At 52.5% G+C, this 17097-nt stretch overlaps 6 protein-coding genes and 1 non-coding gene across 7 annotated transcripts; 2 read left to right on the top strand and 5 right to left on the bottom strand.

Annotated features, from left to right (window-relative positions):
* Positions 1 to 2396: 2396 nt before the first annotated feature.
* Positions 2397 to 7615, bottom strand: QC764_504650 (uncharacterized protein; the record flags this gene model as incomplete). The annotated part of the gene is made up of 6 exons (XM_062947723.1): positions 7182 to 7615; positions 6678 to 7099; positions 5254 to 6624; positions 5140 to 5168; positions 4957 to 5074; positions 2397 to 4889 (listed from the first exon to the last, which is right to left on the bottom strand). Exons 3-6 carry the CDS (start codon positions 5299 to 5301, stop codon positions 2397 to 2399), a joined length of 2688 nt encoding a protein of 895 aa, XP_062798958.1. The 5' UTR covers positions 5302 to 6624; positions 6678 to 7099; positions 7182 to 7615.
* A 115-nt stretch (positions 7616 to 7730) lies between these two features.
* Positions 7731 to 8238, top strand: QC764_504645 (uncharacterized protein; the record flags this gene model as incomplete). Its single annotated transcript, XM_062947722.1, is given in 2 exon segments — positions 7731 to 8210; positions 8215 to 8238. Coding segments are annotated over 2 exon segments (504 nt in total).
* Positions 8239 to 8923: 685 nt separating this feature from the next.
* QC764_504640 (uncharacterized protein) lies at positions 8924 to 11540 on the bottom strand (the record flags this gene model as incomplete). Its single annotated transcript, XM_062947721.1, has 2 exons — positions 10240 to 11540; positions 8924 to 10184 (listed from the first exon to the last, which is right to left on the bottom strand). Exons 1-2 carry the CDS (start codon positions 11040 to 11042, stop codon positions 8924 to 8926), a joined length of 2064 nt encoding a protein of 687 aa, XP_062798956.1. The 5' UTR covers positions 11043 to 11540.
* A 23-nt stretch (positions 11541 to 11563) lies between these two features.
* QC764_504630 (uncharacterized protein) lies at positions 11564 to 14489 on the top strand. Its single transcript, XM_062947720.1, has 4 exons — positions 11564 to 12201; positions 12265 to 13332; positions 13407 to 13657; positions 13710 to 14489. The coding sequence occupies exons 1-4, from the start codon at positions 12105 to 12107 to the stop codon at positions 14166 to 14168; spliced, it is 1875 nt and encodes a 624-aa protein (XP_062798955.1). The 5' UTR covers positions 11564 to 12104; the 3' UTR covers positions 14169 to 14489.
* An 18-nt stretch (positions 14490 to 14507) lies between these two features.
* QC764_0078590 lies at positions 14508 to 14581 on the bottom strand. Its single transcript has one exon. It is a non-coding gene; the product is annotated as a tRNA-Asn (tRNA).
* A 66-nt stretch (positions 14582 to 14647) lies between these two features.
* On the bottom strand, positions 14648 to 15730 carry QC764_504625 (uncharacterized protein; the record flags this gene model as incomplete). The annotated part of the gene is made up of 3 exons (XM_062947719.1): positions 14648 to 15196; positions 15263 to 15365; positions 15448 to 15730. 3 exons carry the CDS (start codon positions 15728 to 15730, stop codon positions 14959 to 14961), a joined length of 624 nt encoding a protein of 207 aa, XP_062798954.1. The 3' UTR covers positions 14648 to 14958.
* Positions 15731 to 15960: 230 nt separating this feature from the next.
* Positions 15961 to 16999, bottom strand: NAT4 (N alpha-acetyl-transferase; the record flags this gene model as incomplete). The annotated part of the gene is made up of 3 exons (XM_062947718.1): positions 16758 to 16999; positions 16264 to 16605; positions 15961 to 16201 (listed from the first exon to the last, which is right to left on the bottom strand). The coding sequence occupies exons 1-3, from the start codon at positions 16853 to 16855 to the stop codon at positions 15961 to 15963; spliced, it is 681 nt and encodes a 226-aa protein (XP_062798953.1). The 5' UTR covers positions 16856 to 16999.
* Positions 17000 to 17097: the final 98 nt, after the last annotated feature.

Genomic DNA, 17097 nt, shown 5'->3' with positions numbered 1-17097 from the left:
ACATGACCCTTGCCTCCCAAAAGAGAGAGAAAATTCCTTTTCCACCATCCACCAGGTCGTGTCTCGGGAGGCAAATGAGCACAACATCTCCGTCCGACCATGTGGTGGTGAGCTTTCTCGTCACACACACACACCCGCACACACACACACATCCCAGTGTTCCTCGACAAAACAAGCCGCTCTGATAACCCACCCCAAACAGGTCAAGTTGAAGCCCGACACCACCACCACCACCACCACGAAAAACTCATAGTGCTTTTTTGCAAGGGGAAGCAATGATACCCTAGCTGCCTGCTTCGCCCAGAACTCCCGAAAAGACAATAATCTATGGTTTTGACCGTGATAGCCTCAATATCCGGGACCGAACGTCAAAACTCGGCCGCCGCCTCGGAGACAAGAGCCGTGATGTGACTCTAGCTGCGAGTGAGCCGCTTGACGCTAGGCATGGAATTGGAGGTGAACTGTAATGTGTGGATGTGTGGGCGTATCTTGGCGATCCAGAACCCTTTCAACTTGGTCAGGGGAAGAGGAGATATCCATGGACAATACATACGTGCATATCCGACTTTGTTTGTGTGTGTGTGAGCACGGCGGCGGTTTTGGGTAAGCCGGACCCCTGTGTAATGAGGGGGACCATATCCCGGAAGAAGACCTGACCGAGCTTAGGTAGGTTAGGGTAAGGTACAACAAGCACGGCATATAAACAGGAAAAAAGTAACCTAATCTAGGTCAAAGGAGGAAACTGTCCGGGGGAGGAAAGGCAATGATGATCTGCCCCTCTGCTAAAGTCCTTGTCATCCCATCCCCCGTCCTTCGGAGCCGGTATCACAAAACCTCATCAGCTATCTGCCTATCATCCACGGGATTTCGTCGTTGCTTTCTTGGCCTGCGTGACGACGACCTGACTAATCGACCATCGAACCAGATCAGGCCTGCCCCAGCTGCTGGGAATCTCTCTGCCTCCATGTGGCGGCAGCGGCGACGTGCAGGCAGGTTAATATGATGGGCATGGCTACGGAGTAACCCAGGTTATCAGCAGTGCAGCCAGTCGAACTCGCTTTGTAGTCCCAAAGGACGGCAAAACCTGGGGCCGGCAAAGCAAGCGGGAGGAAGCGTTGAAGCTGCCTTCTCTCTGCCCTACCGGTATGAGTATTAATTTGTGAACATTAAGGGGAGTCACGGGAAGAAACATTTACCGAATCGTGGCTTGCTTCCCCCGCTCCTCCCCCCGCTTGATGTCAGGGTCGGGAGAACAGAGAGAGGCTAGGCTCGTGAGGGGGGCAGATGCAGGGCGTGCAGTAGTTGCAATAGTTCGCAGCAGCAAAGGTCTGGTGTGCGAAACTGTGCTCGGCGGGCACGTTGTGTGCAACCCAAGCCCCCCCCCAAACACGGCTCGATATTAATTGGTTGCATGTGGGTGGGTGCCACTCGCCCAAAGAGCCAGCGACCTACCCTCGAACCACACATGCTGAAAACCGGGACAGGAGAGGAGGAGACATATATTCAGCTAAGAATAGAGATGGGAATCATCTCAGCCAACCTCAAACCTCGTGAAGCTCAGCATATCACACTCAGCACCCCCCTCACCGTACCTGACCTTGCCTTACCAGGTACCTGTCACAAAGTCCGACATTCGGCCCTCTCTTCAGCCCAGACTCCCGAATCGTTTACCATTGTCCAATGAGCCAATGGCCTCAACCCGTCGTCCTCCCCCGACGAACGCCAAGCTGATATTGATATTTTGCCTTCTAGTGTTCCAAGTGTATGGGTGTATGGGAAACTGCAGGAACATCGCATCCCCAGACGGCTGCAAGACTGACTGACAGGTCACTTGACATTCCCACGCTAATGACTGCCTTCTCGGACATCTCTTGCAGCTATCATCACCGAGCCTTCCGGGACGAAAATGATCCCTACCCTTGGTTTGGAAAAAGATGTATGAAGTGATCATGAGATTAGGCAGACGGCGGCACTTACCGACAAGACCACAGTTTCCGGAAGCTGTTCCTGCTCCCCAACAATACAACCCGTGAACGACGACGTGAGTCAATGATAGTTGAAATCAACAATATAAACAGCAAAAAGAAATTCTTTCAAGTGGTATCCCTAACAACTACAATACAAGCTCAAAACACGCCCGGCTGTAAAGACAAAGGAAAAGCAACAATAACGTGCTACTGCTGTAGCTAGATATACAGCCAGCCCATGCTTGGAACACGCCGCCACTTCTTGCGGCAACTATTACACATCCCCACTTCAGCTCTGACTTCTGTAACTCCTCACTTATTTCTCGGCCGTACCGGGCATACCAGGCCCCGGCCTGGTCCCCCGTCACTCATGTTCTCATGCAGATTAGCAAAGACAGAAAAAAGATAGATGTTTTGTGCACACCGTCCTCATAACACGGGCGATGGTGTTATCGTCGCCGCGGGCTGCAAGCCAGGCAACCCCGCTTTCAACTCTGCCTCTTCCTCTCCCTCCTCATAAATCTTCTCCTCCACAATCTCGCCCGGGCCTTTGACGATTGGCGAGAAAGAGTCAACCTCTTCCACCTCTTCAAGTTCGTCTGTCACACTCGGAGGACCCCTTCCCCGTTCGGTCAGATTGTCGTCTTCGTCGTCCTCGTCCACCTCCTGAATCGCCATCTCGCCGCTCCTACGCCCGAGACCGCTAGCACTCGCACTTCTAGAATGGCTTGCTGATCCAGACCCCGAACTGCGTGTGTCCCTTGAACCTGACAAACTCAGCATGGGCCCCTTGAAGATGTTCCGCTTGCGTTTGGCGAACATGACTCCGTTACCCGAAAACGGGTTCGGGCTGCCTGGGGGCTGTGGAATCATGGCTCCGTTGAAGGCCGGTAGTCCTTCGTTGAAGACGCTCAGGGGTGGTCCGCTGCGGTCCCGCACAAGACGGATGTTGCTGGGAAAGGTGTTGCCCGTAGGAGTGGCCGGTAAAACCTTGACAGAGTGGTGGGGACTTCGAGCATTCTGCATTGGCGTCTTGGAAACCGACGTGGAGACGGAACCGTTCGACGACGTTGAGCTAGCCTTGCTGTGGCTATGGTGGTGCGTGTGGTGCAGGGACCGCACTGACGAGACAGATGACGAGGTAGACTTTCGTCCGCGGAGTCCAGTGGGCCCAGAGGATCGCCGGATGGTTGAGCGGGGTGTCAAAGGTGAAGGCGACATGGACTGCCGTTTGTACCCAGAGGAGCTGGGCATCCGGGGATGGTGCATGGATGGGGTCGACAAGGTCGGCGATATTGGGTTGGACGACGTCCCTTGAGCAGCCGAAGAGCCGCGGGGTGGGTAGCCATTGGCAACCACACCCTTGGGTAGGCTGGCGGTAGCAGGAGCTGCATTAGACCCGCTCACCGGATACTTGCTGGTCTGGGGCCGGGGACTGGCATCTTTTGACTTGGTATCCTTTGCGCTTGTCTGCTTGGAAAGGAGGTTAGGTGCCGACTGGCTTCCTCCACGCCTGCTGGCATTCTTCATCCCCGTGTGCTCAAAGAGCCAATGTGTCCAGTTCTTCCACGTCGCAAGGATGGCATGTGACGGTCGTTTCTTCACCTTCTTTGGGTCACCTGCCTGCGAGGTGGTGGTGGCCTCTAGTGCGTCTGTTGTCGTCACTAGATGGAGGGTGCTGCCCCTAGAGCGTGCGCTTCTTAGAACCCCTTCCTTTGGTGGTGGGATTGGCCTCCGATGCCTCGACGAGCTGACTGACCTTATCGAGTCCTTGTCAATCGGTGGAGGTGGCACCTCCCCATCAGGACTAAGAGCAAGATTTCCGTTTCCAGTCTTGGAAAAGTCGGCAAACCCGGGCAAGTCTGGAATCGTCAAGCTAGGGTAGTGGGCGCTTCTCCTCTGGCTCCGGCCCCGTGTCCTATGGGGGGTATCTGAGAGCTTCGCGAACTGGGATTCCTCGACCGTCGCCAGAGCGTTCAGTCGACTGGAAGCTTGGGAGAAGCGGCGTGAATTCCTATTCTCGGCCCTCTCTCTTCGTTTCCTCTCTCTGCGTATCACTTTGCGTACTTCTTTTTCGAGCAGCAACGTCCACCAACCCCCCAGAGCATCGCATCGCTGAGAAATGACGCTCTCCATCACAGCCTCGATATCCACCCCGGCACTCTTCATCCGGTGCAATACCTCCTTCTCAAGAGGGGTCGAAAAAGGTGCCGGTCGTTCCAGTTTGAGGATCTCTTGCTGCTGCGGTGCGTGCTCGGCGAGGAAAGGATGCGCCAGAATATCCGGTAGTGTCGGTCGTAGCAGGGGGCGTTTCGAGAGGAGCAGCTTGAGGAGTGACAAGGCGTCGGCTGGTATAAAATCGGGATAGTTTGGTTCCTCCGTCAATATCTTGGTTCTCGTGACCTGGTCGTTGTCGTCGTCAAACGGCAGCTCACCCGTGAGCAAAGCGTATAAGATGACCCCCAAGCTCCACACGTCCACCTTCTCGCCGGCGTATTTCTCTCCCTTTAGCATTTCGGGGGCCGAATAGCATATGGTGCCGCAAAAGGTCTGAAGGTAATTGGCCTTGCCCTCGTATTCCCGGGTGAAGCCAAAGTCGCACAGCTTGACGTTCTCATTCTTGTCGAGAAGGATATTTTCGAGCTTCAAGTCGCGATGAACGCAATTCTGTTGGTGGACATAGGACACGGCGCCGACCAACTGCGTAAACGTCTTTTGCACCTTTTCGACGGGGAGTTTGCCATGGTCGATCAGATAGTTGTAGAGTTCGTCACCTGAGCAGTATTCCAGCACCAGCCATACCATGGATTCGGTTACAATCACCTCGTATAATCTTGCTATGTGTGGGTGTACAAATTGGCGGTGGTGGTGAATCTCGCGGGCCAGGTTGGCATCGTCCTTCTTCGCCGACTTGAGAACAACCTAGAAATAAAAAATAAACACATCAATGACTGCCCTTGCCCAATGGCATGCGCGGCTCAGAACCAACCTTGGAGCCATTTGTGAGTTTGTGGGTAGCAAGGTAAACCTTGCCAAAGGATCCTTTTCCTATTAACCGGCCTAGAGTGTAGTTTCCGACAGATTTCAGGTCCTTGTTGGAGAACTCGCTGTGGGAACAGGTTGGTCAGCGTGATACAATCGTAGCGATGGTCTCGTTGGTGGGCGGGCCTACTCGAGGAGCTCTTGGTACGACTGAGTGAGCTAGACGGAGCGAAGAGAAATCATGATTAGCTATCACGATCACACACTAGAACAACCCAGACTCGAGAGAAGAAGGAAAACACACCTTGGCCTTCCGTCCAAGCGCCTCAGCCTTTCCCTTTGCCGTCTGCATCCCTCGGCGCCGTCGGGACAGGACCTGGTCCTCATCCACCGACCAAACGCCCCAAGTACCGTCGACAAACGCCCACTTGACTGGTGATGGTGAGTTTGGAGCGCAAGGGATTGATCAAACGGACTCTTGATAGCAGTCAGGGTGAGGTATCCGTAGGTGGTGGCTGGGCTGGTGGTGTCTTGCAAACAGTGAAGTCGCCTGGATGTTGTAATCTCGTTTCTCGATAGAATTGTAACCAAGGGGCTCGTTCCGTTTCATCTGCCAGGGGAGGAGCCACGTTTCTAGGCCTTTGGGGATTTTATGGACAGTGTTCGAGAGTTGATTATCGAAAAGGGTCCTGGAGAACAATATAAACAGTTCCAACTCGGAACAGGCGACGCCAATTACGATGACAACTCGTGCCCAAAGGATGGGAGCTGGAGCGCGACTGTGAGTGGCACTTGGACGAACGGGGAGCTCCAAAATTGTTAGCGGCTTTCTTGTTTCTCAGACGTCGTTTCTTGGTGGCGCAGGCGCGGGGTGTCCACTGTAATTGAGGTGGAAGATGGACCGAGCTTCCGTCGTTGGCCAGCGCTAGTAACAGTGACAGCCAGTCTCTGGTCCTCAAAGACGGGAGCTTGGAAGTTGTGTTGAGATGACCGTGCTTCCGCTCCTTCCAACAGGTTGGTTGCCCAATACTCCGTATCACCGATATGAACGCGTATTCAGGGGCTCGGTCAAGAAGCGTGGAAGCTCATCTGACATTCGCGTCGGCCCCGGCATTGGCTTCCAGAAGGAGTGCTGCCAAGGCTTTGGAATCCCCAGATCGTTTGGCTGATCGCCTGGTCAGGGCCATCCCTGCATATCTTTGTCAGGATGTCCCGGATGCTGCCCTCGGATCTCCCACGTGTTGAACGATACGATCTGGTGTCAGTGAGCACAAGGTCTTTTCTTGGGGATATCTTCTTTAATCAGGTATGTCTTGGACCAGTATCAGTATCAATTCAGGGTCTCGGATGAATAGGTACTGTGGGTAGGTGGTATCCATGCCAAGCCTCAACGTTGGCTCTTTGGCGGGGAGCTTTCAACATCAGACAATGACAGACTTGATGAGAGACTCGAGAAAGTTAAAGGAGATAGATACATCATCAGATGGAATGTGTTTGTGCCCCGTTGACTGACTTCATTTCATACCTACACTGATAACTATCACAGGATATGTCCAACAGCACCAAACCCCTCCTATCAGATCAAAGTCACCACTTTTTCGGTCCCGAACCCCGCATTCACAATGATGCAGCCAAATTGGGTCTGAAAGGGGCAGTGTAACCTAGTCGTGTATACCTACGTGCTCTTAGCGACGATCCATCAAGAGAGTATCAAGCATATATACCTACCTATACTACCTCTCTTCCCGTAAACCTTCATCTGTGAAGTGCCGTCTCCAGCTGCTCACCGACCCTCTTTAAATCCTCCAACCTGCAGCCAGCACGCTCGGAAACCTCCGTCTTGACAGTCATCCAAAGTGCGGCTCATTGCTGCGCGGCCCAAAAAAAAAATCATGTTTGCTTTTCCCATTCTGCTGCTGTGATCACCCAAACTCTCCAATAGCACGCCAGATCGGAAATCCGATCATGAAATCCCTCAGGTTTCCCGGAACCCCTTGCTTTTGCTTGATAAAAAGGTCAACGGGGATCTGACCAGATATGCCACCTCATTCAGCCGGAGCTATCACCGATCTAGGTATCAGCCAAGGCGACAGAGAACACGGCTGAGGACGTCATCCGTGGTGTCTCGGAGGATCTAGCAAAGGCATAACTGGTTGAACCGTTGCAGTTAGTGATCAGATGAGATTCCAGGAGCTGGGAAGGACTGCAGCGCCCTAGATTCATGGTGTTTACCTGTCACCTTATGCACAGGGAGATAATTTGTCACCTATCATCGTCGGTGAACATACGAATGGGGAAGCGATATAGATCTTGTGGTGGGGTGCTTTTTGGTCATCAAAGGTGTGTGTCGTGCGCTCCTTAGTTTGGCAGGTCCAGAACCAGGTAGCCCTAGCCCCTTTCAGCCAACAAAGGTGATCTGATTTTCACACCATGGTTCCGGGAACTTCAATGTTACCTTGCCTTACCTATGATAGTACCTATCCTGGGGAAACCAACAAGAGAAGGTGTTGGGGTATAAGATACCTTGTCGTCACGATATTGCCCACAGGTCGGATCACTTACACCTGCCTACTCTGGACTTTGTATGGGCAAACTCACCGCTCTCATGTGCTTGACCTTACCTTTCTTTTCTAATATCAACCATTAACACCAAGGCTCAACGCCATTTACTCGGCCCTCTCACAGTTTCCAAAGCCTCTCACAGTCTTCAATCTCTCACACTTCACAATCTTCAAACCTCCCACATCCACACCTTCATCTCCCCCCCTCCCCATCCCCATCATGTCCCCCCCCTGGAAAGTAACCTTCTCCTCCGACTTCTACCTCGCCTCAGGCACCATAACCGTCGACCTCCCCGCCCGCAAAGTCCTCATCATCCACGACCTCACCTCTAAAACCTACTACCTCCCCCGCGGCCGCAAAGACTGGTCCGAACCCCTCGAGGTAACCGCTATCCGCGAAACCTACGAAGAAGCAGGCTGCACCGCCACCCTCTTCCCCGTCCCCTTATCAACCCGCTGCACCCCCCCTTCCTCCACCTCCACACACAACCCCCAGCTCCAAAAAGCCCGCTTCGACCCCTCCGGCGACGTCCTCCTCCCCAACACCGCCCGCCTCACCGAGCCCATCGCCCTAATGCAGCACCCCCAAAAGAAGAACGGCGCCCTCGCTATAGTCCTCTGGTATGTAGCCATCGGGGACAGCACTCTCCCCCTGGCCAAAGAGACGCAAATGTCTGATGAGCAGTTCGAGGCCCTGTGGGTAGGTTTTGAGGAGGGGCCCGGGATGATGGTTAATCATGCTTGTGAGTTTGAACTTGCACAATCCCGTAACCACACCACACCACACCACACCACACCACCAAATACTGACCATGGATGGTGGTGGTCTAGACGCCCAGGTCCTCCAACGGGGCATCGACCTCGCCTTGGCAGCCTCCGCGATGGACGACATGGACGTTGGGATGAATGCTGCGGTGGCTTGCCAAGACCCACCACAAAAAGACTCACAGCTGTCAAGTCCCAAAACCTTCGAGGTAGGTAGCGTGGGGGTTATGGAAGCATCCGGGACCGAGACGCCGCCATCACGACCGGAGATGCCTTTATCGCCACCAAATAGTTTGTGAGGAGAGAGAGAGAGAGAGAGAGAGAGAGAGAGAAATGTGAGCATAACACTGAATAGGAAAAAGAAACTGTGCTTGTAGGAGAGGCCTCCATATAAGACTGTCGGCAAGAGTGAAGCTGGCGAATGGTGGGATTAAATGAAATCTAGACTTTCAGCAATATAGAGCAGAGAAGCAGAAATACAAACAAAACGCTCGCTAACCCAACTGGGAATCATCAATGCCCTGACCATGATGCCATAAACCAACCCAAACTCCGGACGCCATCGGCCCTAATCCTGCCCTGCCCGGCTAAGCAAAAATGAGGTATCTATATCGTCAAGTCATTGTCCTTCTCGTTTAGACCAGCATCTCACGCCTTGGTCTCAACCCCTGAACTTGCGGCATCACCATTACCATTACCGCTACCATTACCTTCAGTATCGCCGCTCTTTTCCTCCCTCTTCTCGTCCTGTTCTTTCGAGTCACTAAGATCCTTCACATCCCCATCAACCTTTGTCTTTCCCCCATGCCCTTTAACATCTCCCTCAGCCTTACCATCCCCACCCTCTTTAACCCCCTCCTCCTCCTCCTCCTCCTCCTTCCTAACCTTCCCACCAACCTTCTCATCCTCATCACCCGCCCCATCCAACCCCTTCCCCTTTTCCAGGTCCCCCGTCTTCCTCTTCTTCGGGTACCCAATAACCTCCCTCCACCTCTGCGGCTCCTGCACAAGATCAAACGCCCTCTCCTTCTTACTCCTCAACCCCAACCCCCCCCCCTCATCATCATCATCATCCCCCAAATTCGCCAAATCCCCCAATCTCGACTCATCATCCGAGCTAAAACTCGAGCTGCTCGGGCTCCGGTTCAGCACCATCCTCACAGCCGGACCCTCCTTCTTCTTGATCTCCATCTGCATCTTCTTCATCTTCTTCAGCTCCTCCTCGTCGCAGTGCATAGCCTTGATCTCCATCCCAGGTAAATTCCTCTCCAAGAATTTCTGCAAATCTGGCAAGACCGACTTGTCCGGACGATACGTCCCGCTGTCATTGTCAATGATCAGCTGGTAAAGCTGAGGCTTGGGTGGTGGGGGTGACTTGGGGGGCCCATCGCCAATGTTTTCGTTGGGCGGATGCGTCGGTGGGGTTGGGGCCTGAGTAGACGAGGATTCGCCCGAGGAGACGTGGCTGTGATGGCGATGGTGTGACTTGCGCGGGTGAGCGAGACGCCGGATGAAGAACTCGCCCGAGCAGGCTATGTACGTGGCCACGTCGCTGTGCATCGAGTGTTTCGACAAAAGATCGATGCCGAATTCCTTGCCTGTCTCGGTGAAGCGCATCAGGCCGTCAAGAGTAATGACATATGTAAAGATGCGGCCGCCTTCGTCAAAGTGGACCATCTTGAGAAACTGGAGAGAAGCCTCTTCGCTGCAAGCTTCAAAGTTGCCGTATTCGGTGCTGGAGTCAAAGTTGTAGACTCGGTGATGCTGTTTGTGAAGGACGGCATTGAGAATCCGGCCGCGTAAGCCTTTGGAGGAGAACATGCGGCCGATCATGGGGCGGAACTCGACATAGCGGTGGTAGAGCTTGGGCGGTACAGGCCCGGCGAGTTGTATCTCGTTTGCTTGGAAGCTGCAAGTTATCAGCGTCCATGTGTAGATCCAGCAGGCAATAAGGTGAAACCCACTCAAACTTCTTTGTGCGACGACTCTTTTTCGAGTGGATAGAAGACGTCGCGTCGTTGTCCGCGTCCTTGTTGACTTTGACACCGGTTACCCACCCAATCATTGGGCTGTAGTGCTTCACCCAGTGGGTTGGACCAACGGTATAAACCTGGGCATGCGGAGGGTCCGACTTTCCCAACACCTCGATCCCAAGCTGCAATCTTGGTGTCAGTGGGACATTGCGGCAGAATACCGACCTGATGCCGTGGACGAAGTAAGCTCTGCGGCTGCCGGAGCGCTTCTTGACCTCAAATATCTTGCCCTCAGGTCCAAATCCTTCCCAGTCCTCACTGACATGCGGGACTCTAACGGTAACATTGCCCAGTCTATCGTCATGATCTGGCCAATCCTCGTCGTACAGGCGACACTTAAGCGCAAATCCCGACGCTGGAACGTTGGCCACAATCCACTCTTCCCTCCATTCTGGTTCGGTGGTTCTCCTCAGTGTTCGCGTTCGTCGGGTCAAGACGGGGTCTTCCTTGTGTCTTGTCGGCGCGGCATGCAACAATGTCGCATAGATGAAGGGGTCTGAGGAGTGGAGATGCAGATCGGCAATTGGGAGGTGGAAGGCGCGATAGAAGGTGAACTTGACAGTGTAGCCAGGCGGCGCGTCTGGCAGAGGCGTGGGATCGAATCCGCCTGGAGGGCCTGTCTTTGTTTTTATCCTCTCCTTCTGCTTCGCGTACTTCTCGAGCAGCGCAGAGGTTGTCGTGCCATTGCGCTTAGGCGGGGCATCGACCGTCGCTTGATCGGGAGGAGCTGACATGGAGGAGTTTGGGCTGTTGCTGTCGCGCGACACACGAGCATGGGCTGGTGATATTGTTTAAAATGTGTGAGCGGTTGAAGTTGTTGTTCAGCATAAAAGCGTCAGGCGACCAGCAAAGCGTACGGAGTATCCGGGAGGCTGGGCGCTAACACGCTGCCGTTTCCGTCAAGATGATGTGAGCGGGGCTGAGACCCAAAGTCGACCGAGTTGTCGAGGGTAAATAACACGGCTATAACTGTGGCTTCGGGCATAGCCCACGATCTGCCTGTAGCGAAGATCTGGCGCTCTGCAGTCGCGGAAGGGGCACAAAGTCACCGGCTCATCGGAACAGTCGGTGTCCAAACATCTCCTTCTCCGGGATCTGGGTGACGTCACGTAGCCTCTGTTTGACCCTCTTGGTTCAACCAAGCTTTTCGGCTTGTTTTCCGGGACCCGCCCGTTCAAGTCCCTGCTTTGACAGCGACATCCCCACTTTTGACCTCCATGCCAGCATCTCGCCAGCTCTCATCCTTTCCTGTTCTCGCTGCGCCCTCAGCTGTCCCAATGGCCGGGCGCCTGGAGCCTGTCAGTCTGTCCACGACAGGTGCCCATGTAATCTTTCAGAGCACGCATTGGAATAGATCACAAATATTGACTTGCTTTCTAACAGAGCCCCAGTGCCGCTCGCCGTGTGCCTTAGCACCGCTTATCTGCCATTCCCAAAGGCCCTGAAGTACGAGAAACCATTTCCCATGTTTTGCAAATATGAGGCTGTGTCCTAGCTGAAGCTTCTGTCACCACAGGCGCGAAGACCTACTGGGGCTTCAATGGGCTCCTACTGGCCGCCACCAGGAATCATTGGAAACGTTGCATACGAAATACAGGCGGCTGCTGCAGCGTACAGCTGGCACCGACCAGGCTGCGGCGAGACCACGGTCTAGGCCGGAAAACCCGGTCTTTATTTGCTCATGAGATTCATAGCCTATCACCTTGGATCGACTTAAATGGCTTCAATCGCCAGGATTGTTACATTTGGAGCAGGACTGTTGTTTTATTGAAATAAACTCCATACCAGACGATGCCATGGTCTCATTTACCCCTAGTCTGTGTGGCAAGGATGTTGAATGCTCCGAGAGCACCAGTGTTGCCGACGACGACATCACCGATCCTGATATCGCCGGTATTGGGGCAAGTAAAACATCCCCCCTGAATGCATTCTTAGGTTCAGACCTTGGCTAACAAGTGTCCTTGCAGATCCTTCTCTCGTTCATCCTTCCATCAGTAGCAGCGATAATTGCCTTCTTGTTGGCATGGATCAAGATTCGCATTCCGCAACATCAATACAACTGTATCGATGATATGGCCTTGTCTTGGTTCAAGCGCGGACCGTCACGGTCTGCATCCGCATGGACTGCAACATCTGAAGTCTCCGGTTATCAAGGCTTCATTCTCCTGGTCAACGATCAGATGCTTTTGACTGGATTCGGATTAATCATCGCCATCTATTCCCAGATCTGTTCGATATCGATGTTCTCATTTCATGTTGCTTGCGACCTGGCTTACTTGTGCTGTACTGTGCACCTGGCAACACTGACAGTTCTAAGATTTCCTTTCAAGGAGAGCACGAAGGCTCAGAGAAATTTACGGGTATCGCTAATGATTCTGGGCCTTACTGGCATTTTAGTCTGCAAATATCTGCAGTACAGTACATGGGAGTATGACAACGCTTCACTTGCAGCCTGCAACATCTCTTGGCCACGGACTGGCTCAGACTTTGAATACCTGTGGGATTGGTTTTGCCTCGTGTTGACACTGAGCGTTAACTACTATCAATCCATTGTCACCGATGTGGCTCCCCGGTTGCCCTCCGGTTCTGATGCTCGTCGGAAACCAATCAGCTCATGGGTTCTGGCGGTTTTGGAAAAGCTGCATGGATGTCCAGGAGCCCAAAATGATATTGAAAAGTCCCTGGAGGAAATGCAAGAAAAGAATCAAGCGAGTTCCCTCAAACGGTTTACCTCCCTCACCACAACCATCAACAAGAGGAGGTCAGGCCAAATTTCAGCAGCAAGACTCCTATGGGCGGTTTTTGCCAATGTTGGCTTTGATGTGGTCATCGAGCTGCAGAACTCCATTATTTACGATCTTTTCCTCTGTACATTCTGGTTTGCTTTAGCGATCACTGACCTTATCACCTCGCTTACTCACGGAGGCGTCGATATTACGCCACTTCTGGAGTGGAAATTTGGCCAGGTCCTGCCAGTCATTCTTCTCGTCAGCTATGCTCTAACTGCTCTGGGTATCAAGTCTTGTAAGTTGGGAATTTTCGGTCAACTCCATACCTGTCGATGAGAACGAGAACTTATCAGCGCTCCCCTATTGCAGCGTCACGCACTCGTCGAAGACAATCGGCTTCAGTGAGTTCCTCACTGAACACGGCATCGCCAGAGAATCTCTCACGTAGCGATTCAGGCAGTTTAGACTCAGAGGTTGATTTGGGCACCGGTCCAGGGCTGCCCATGCGGTCTTTCACAAACACGGGCTTCTCGTCCCAAAATGAGGACTCGCGTTCTCGTCCTACACGGCGTGTCAACACCGTAGAATTAGAGCGAGCTATAGTACCTGAGAGGGCTAAGGTATGTTATTCCCCCAAGAAAAATTGCAATAAGGCTAATACGAATCTGGCAGAAGAAACCCAGACAAAAGCAGAGGTCTATTCTGGATGTCAAGGATTACATCACCCAACCCATTGACCTAATTGACTTCTCTAGAAGAGAAGTCCAGGGCTACATCGGTGTCGTTGTCGTAGCTGCCTTCCTCTTTCTTGTTGGTTTCTTGGTTCAGATGTACTTTTTTTTTCGAGAAACTGTGACGGCACTTACAGGTCTTCACATATTTCTATTCTTCCACCGCGTGGTGAGAGGTAGCCGAGCTATCAGACGGATCAAGATGGAACGGTTGAGAAGGGAGCATGGTATCTTGCATAGACAGCAGCCTACTCAAACCTTGGGATCGCAATCCTCTGCTTCGGGAACGACGGGTAGCAATGGGACGTCTTTGAGGGAAGAGAACCATCACTTCAACTGGCAAAGCGACGAACGGTCGGGGGCCGTCAATCCTTGGATGTATTTGAACGTCAGTGGATAGGCGCTTGGATGGAATGAGGGCCTTCATAAAAGCTTCAAGGCTTTCCGAGGCAGTAGAGGGTTGCAGCGAGACAAGGTCCGGGGTACCTGCTGTGGTGAGGAACGTTGACATGCTGCAGGATTTTACTTCTACTGTCAAGCAAAAGCATCTTAGGACCAGATCAACTGCAACTACCTACATTCTTTTCTGATAGTAGAATATTATCTGACAGATATTATATACTGTTGCCAGTACTTTCTTTCCAGGCGCCTGGCAAGCCTCCGAGCTGTCTGTCACTCCAAGCAGAATACATTCACAACCATATAAGCTGATATTAACAGCAATTTATCAACAACATAATCCTCTGTGGCGCAATTGGCTAGCGCGTCTGACTGTTAATCAGGAGGTTGGAAGTTCGAGCCTTCCCGGAGGAGAGTATTTTTCTGGTTCCATCAGGTTACACGGGACCCCACTTTTTGTTCCTACCTCCTTTTGCTCACCACAATATCAACAGCCATTGATTGTCCTTTTTCTACGGACCATTTCTTTTCTAATAGCCCCCAGGGAGCGTTTGAAGTCTTCCGCATATCAACAGTCTCAAACCCCAGCGCCAGGTCAATACACCCACGTAACATCTTTTCTTGGGCAGTCCCTCGCTGAGTTTCTGAAGAAGATGCGGAACAGTAAACACTTGCATTACATTGCATCTTGCCCCAACAAGTCACAGCCTCTCCAAAGCTGACAGTAAGAGCAAACCCAACATATAAACAAACATCATCACGATCCAAACAGTCCCTTTTCACCCCCCTCACTACTGCACCACCTCACCCCAACCCTCCCGCCGCCGCTCCCCACCACCAGGCAGAACCATCCCCGCCTGACTCTTATACCCAACCCTAATCCCCTCCTTTTCCTGCCGTCCCCTCAACTCCCCATCATGCTGCATCACAGCGCACGAGCAGCAAAAGCAAGACACCAAACAGTCTTTTGTCTCGCTGCCAGGGATGCTGTACTTCTTTCTGATTTCTGCGCGATGTTTCATGATGTCACTACCCTCCTCGTATTAACACCGACATTACATGTTAGGGGGGAGGGGTTAGACTTGCAGGAAACACATCGACAGGAGGACATTATTCACAGCAAAGTCCTTGCAATCGGCGTTGTTTTCTTCGGCAGGGAGGTTAGGGTCTCGGAGGCGCTGGGCTGTTTGGCCGTAGACTAGAGCACAAAAAGAAAAAGAAAAAATGTTAAGGGGTGGTGATGAAAGGGGATAGGGGGGAGAGGGGAAGGGGGGATGTACAAATGCATGGGCAGGCGATTGCTTTCCAGAAGAGGCCGCAGGGGAAGCATTGGATGAGGGGTGTTTCCCATTCTGAGGTGGTCGTCGAGGTAGGGAGGGGTTTGGCCTCGTCTTGGGGGGGAGCGTGTGTCTGGTCTGGGGTGGTCGACATGGTGTTAATGCGGTGGTGGATTTGACGGAGATCGATGAGAGGGCCGAAGAGGGAGGATGGCAGGGTTGATATATATTGCGTGTAAAACTCTCGACTGGGTGTGGTTCGGGAGGATGATCTGAGATCTGGCATGGATTACATCCTTCTGTGTCGTGACACCAGCATTGCTCCATGCTGCCGCTATTTTATCTGCTAAAGAAAGTGACTGCCCGAATGGTGATTTGAGGGTGAAGACAGGAATCGGAGTTTAGCCAAGACCAGATGGCCTGCCCATCAACATGCAGGGGTGAGGCTGACAGTCAAGCGTTTTCAACCGCCGAAAAGAAGATGCCTAGCTAGCGCGATGTAAGTTTGTCTGGCTTTTAGTTAGACTCAGAATCCGGCCTTATCCTCTTGCTCATAATCAAATAATCCGGCTCGATCACCTTCCCCCGTAGAATCCTCGGCACAGGGGAGATGTCATCCCTCTCAAACCCAAGCTTCCTATAAAACGCCAACCCACGAGCGTTGGACAAGAAACAAGTGAGCATAACCTTGGTTATCGGCGGCAAATTAACAGCAACAGCCGTAAGGAAGCTCATCAGTAAAGATCCCAACCCGGTCCTCATAAGCATGTTAGATCAACACCACATCCCAGCCTCGAATACAGAGTGAACAATACACACCCCTGCAGATCTGGCTTCAGATGAACCTCATAACAATACACCACCGGTTCTCCCTCCTCGTAAGTCGGCATCAAAGACGTGAAACCCCGAAGTTTGCCAGTCTCTTCCTCCTTGACAAGGACATACCTCAGTTCTGGAGACCTCATTTCGTTGAGCTTTTTGTCCGGGTGCCACCTCCCTGCCGAATTCTCATAGTCCTTCTTGCTTGTTTCGACAAGAAGGTCAAAACAAGCATCGAGATCTTCTTGTTTGAGGTTTGCCGGTTGTGCCAAGCTGATTGTGTATTTGGCTCCCGTCCTTGGGTGAGTCCAGGCTGTCACCCAGGAGGATTCCTTGGCGTTGCTGGGTCTTATGTCAGTGGGGGTGGGTGTGCAAAAGAAGAGAAAATCCCCGACGGTGATTCAAGTTGCATGTTGTCTTGGGGAGATCAAACAACTTTGAAGGGCTGATAGGGCTATTAATGTTGGAGAGAGAAATGAGAGAGGATTGCTCACTCAGGAAGCAAATAGTCAGCAATAAACTCTTCATCAGTCTTGCGATTGGCAACCTCGATGGGGCTGGTCGCTGCTCTCGAGCGCTTTGACTTCATCATGAGAATCTTCAAAGTCACAGTGAGGCAAAGAGGATGAGACGAGCACTTGAAGTTAAAAGCGAGGTGTTTGCGCTCTCAGTATATCCCCAGAGTGAGATTTCCATAAAGGTACATAAAAGGACGTGTCGCGACACGTCTCCAAGGTCCCAGGTAGCTAGCTGACCGAGAGCCCGAGCTGCTGCGGGATTGGTCTTGGCACCATCCGTTGCAGCCCAGAGCCTACTGCGACCATGACGTTTTTG

Source organism: Podospora pseudoanserina, chromosome 5 (assembly GCF_035222485.1).
Source record: "Podospora pseudoanserina strain CBS 124.78 chromosome 5, whole genome shotgun sequence".
In the NCBI taxonomy this organism is placed as follows: Eukaryota; Fungi; Ascomycota; class Sordariomycetes; order Sordariales; family Podosporaceae; genus Podospora; species Podospora pseudoanserina.
This window is presented reverse-complemented; position numbering and strand designations above follow the sequence as displayed.

Bases quoted from the DNA above. Each gene is read 5' to 3' on its own strand.
- QC764_504630 (XM_062947720.1), top strand. From the start codon at position 12,105: ATGGTCTCATTTACCCCTAGTCTGTGTGGCAAGGATGTTGAATGCTCC. The intron at 12,202-12,264 runs GTATTGGGGCAA...TTGGCTAACAAG, and splicing joins CACCGATCCTGATATCGCCG to TGTCCTTGCAGATCCTTCTC. The intron at 13,658-13,709 runs GTATGTTATTCC...CGAATCTGGCAG, and splicing joins TAGTACCTGAGAGGGCTAAG to AAGAAACCCAGACAAAAGCA.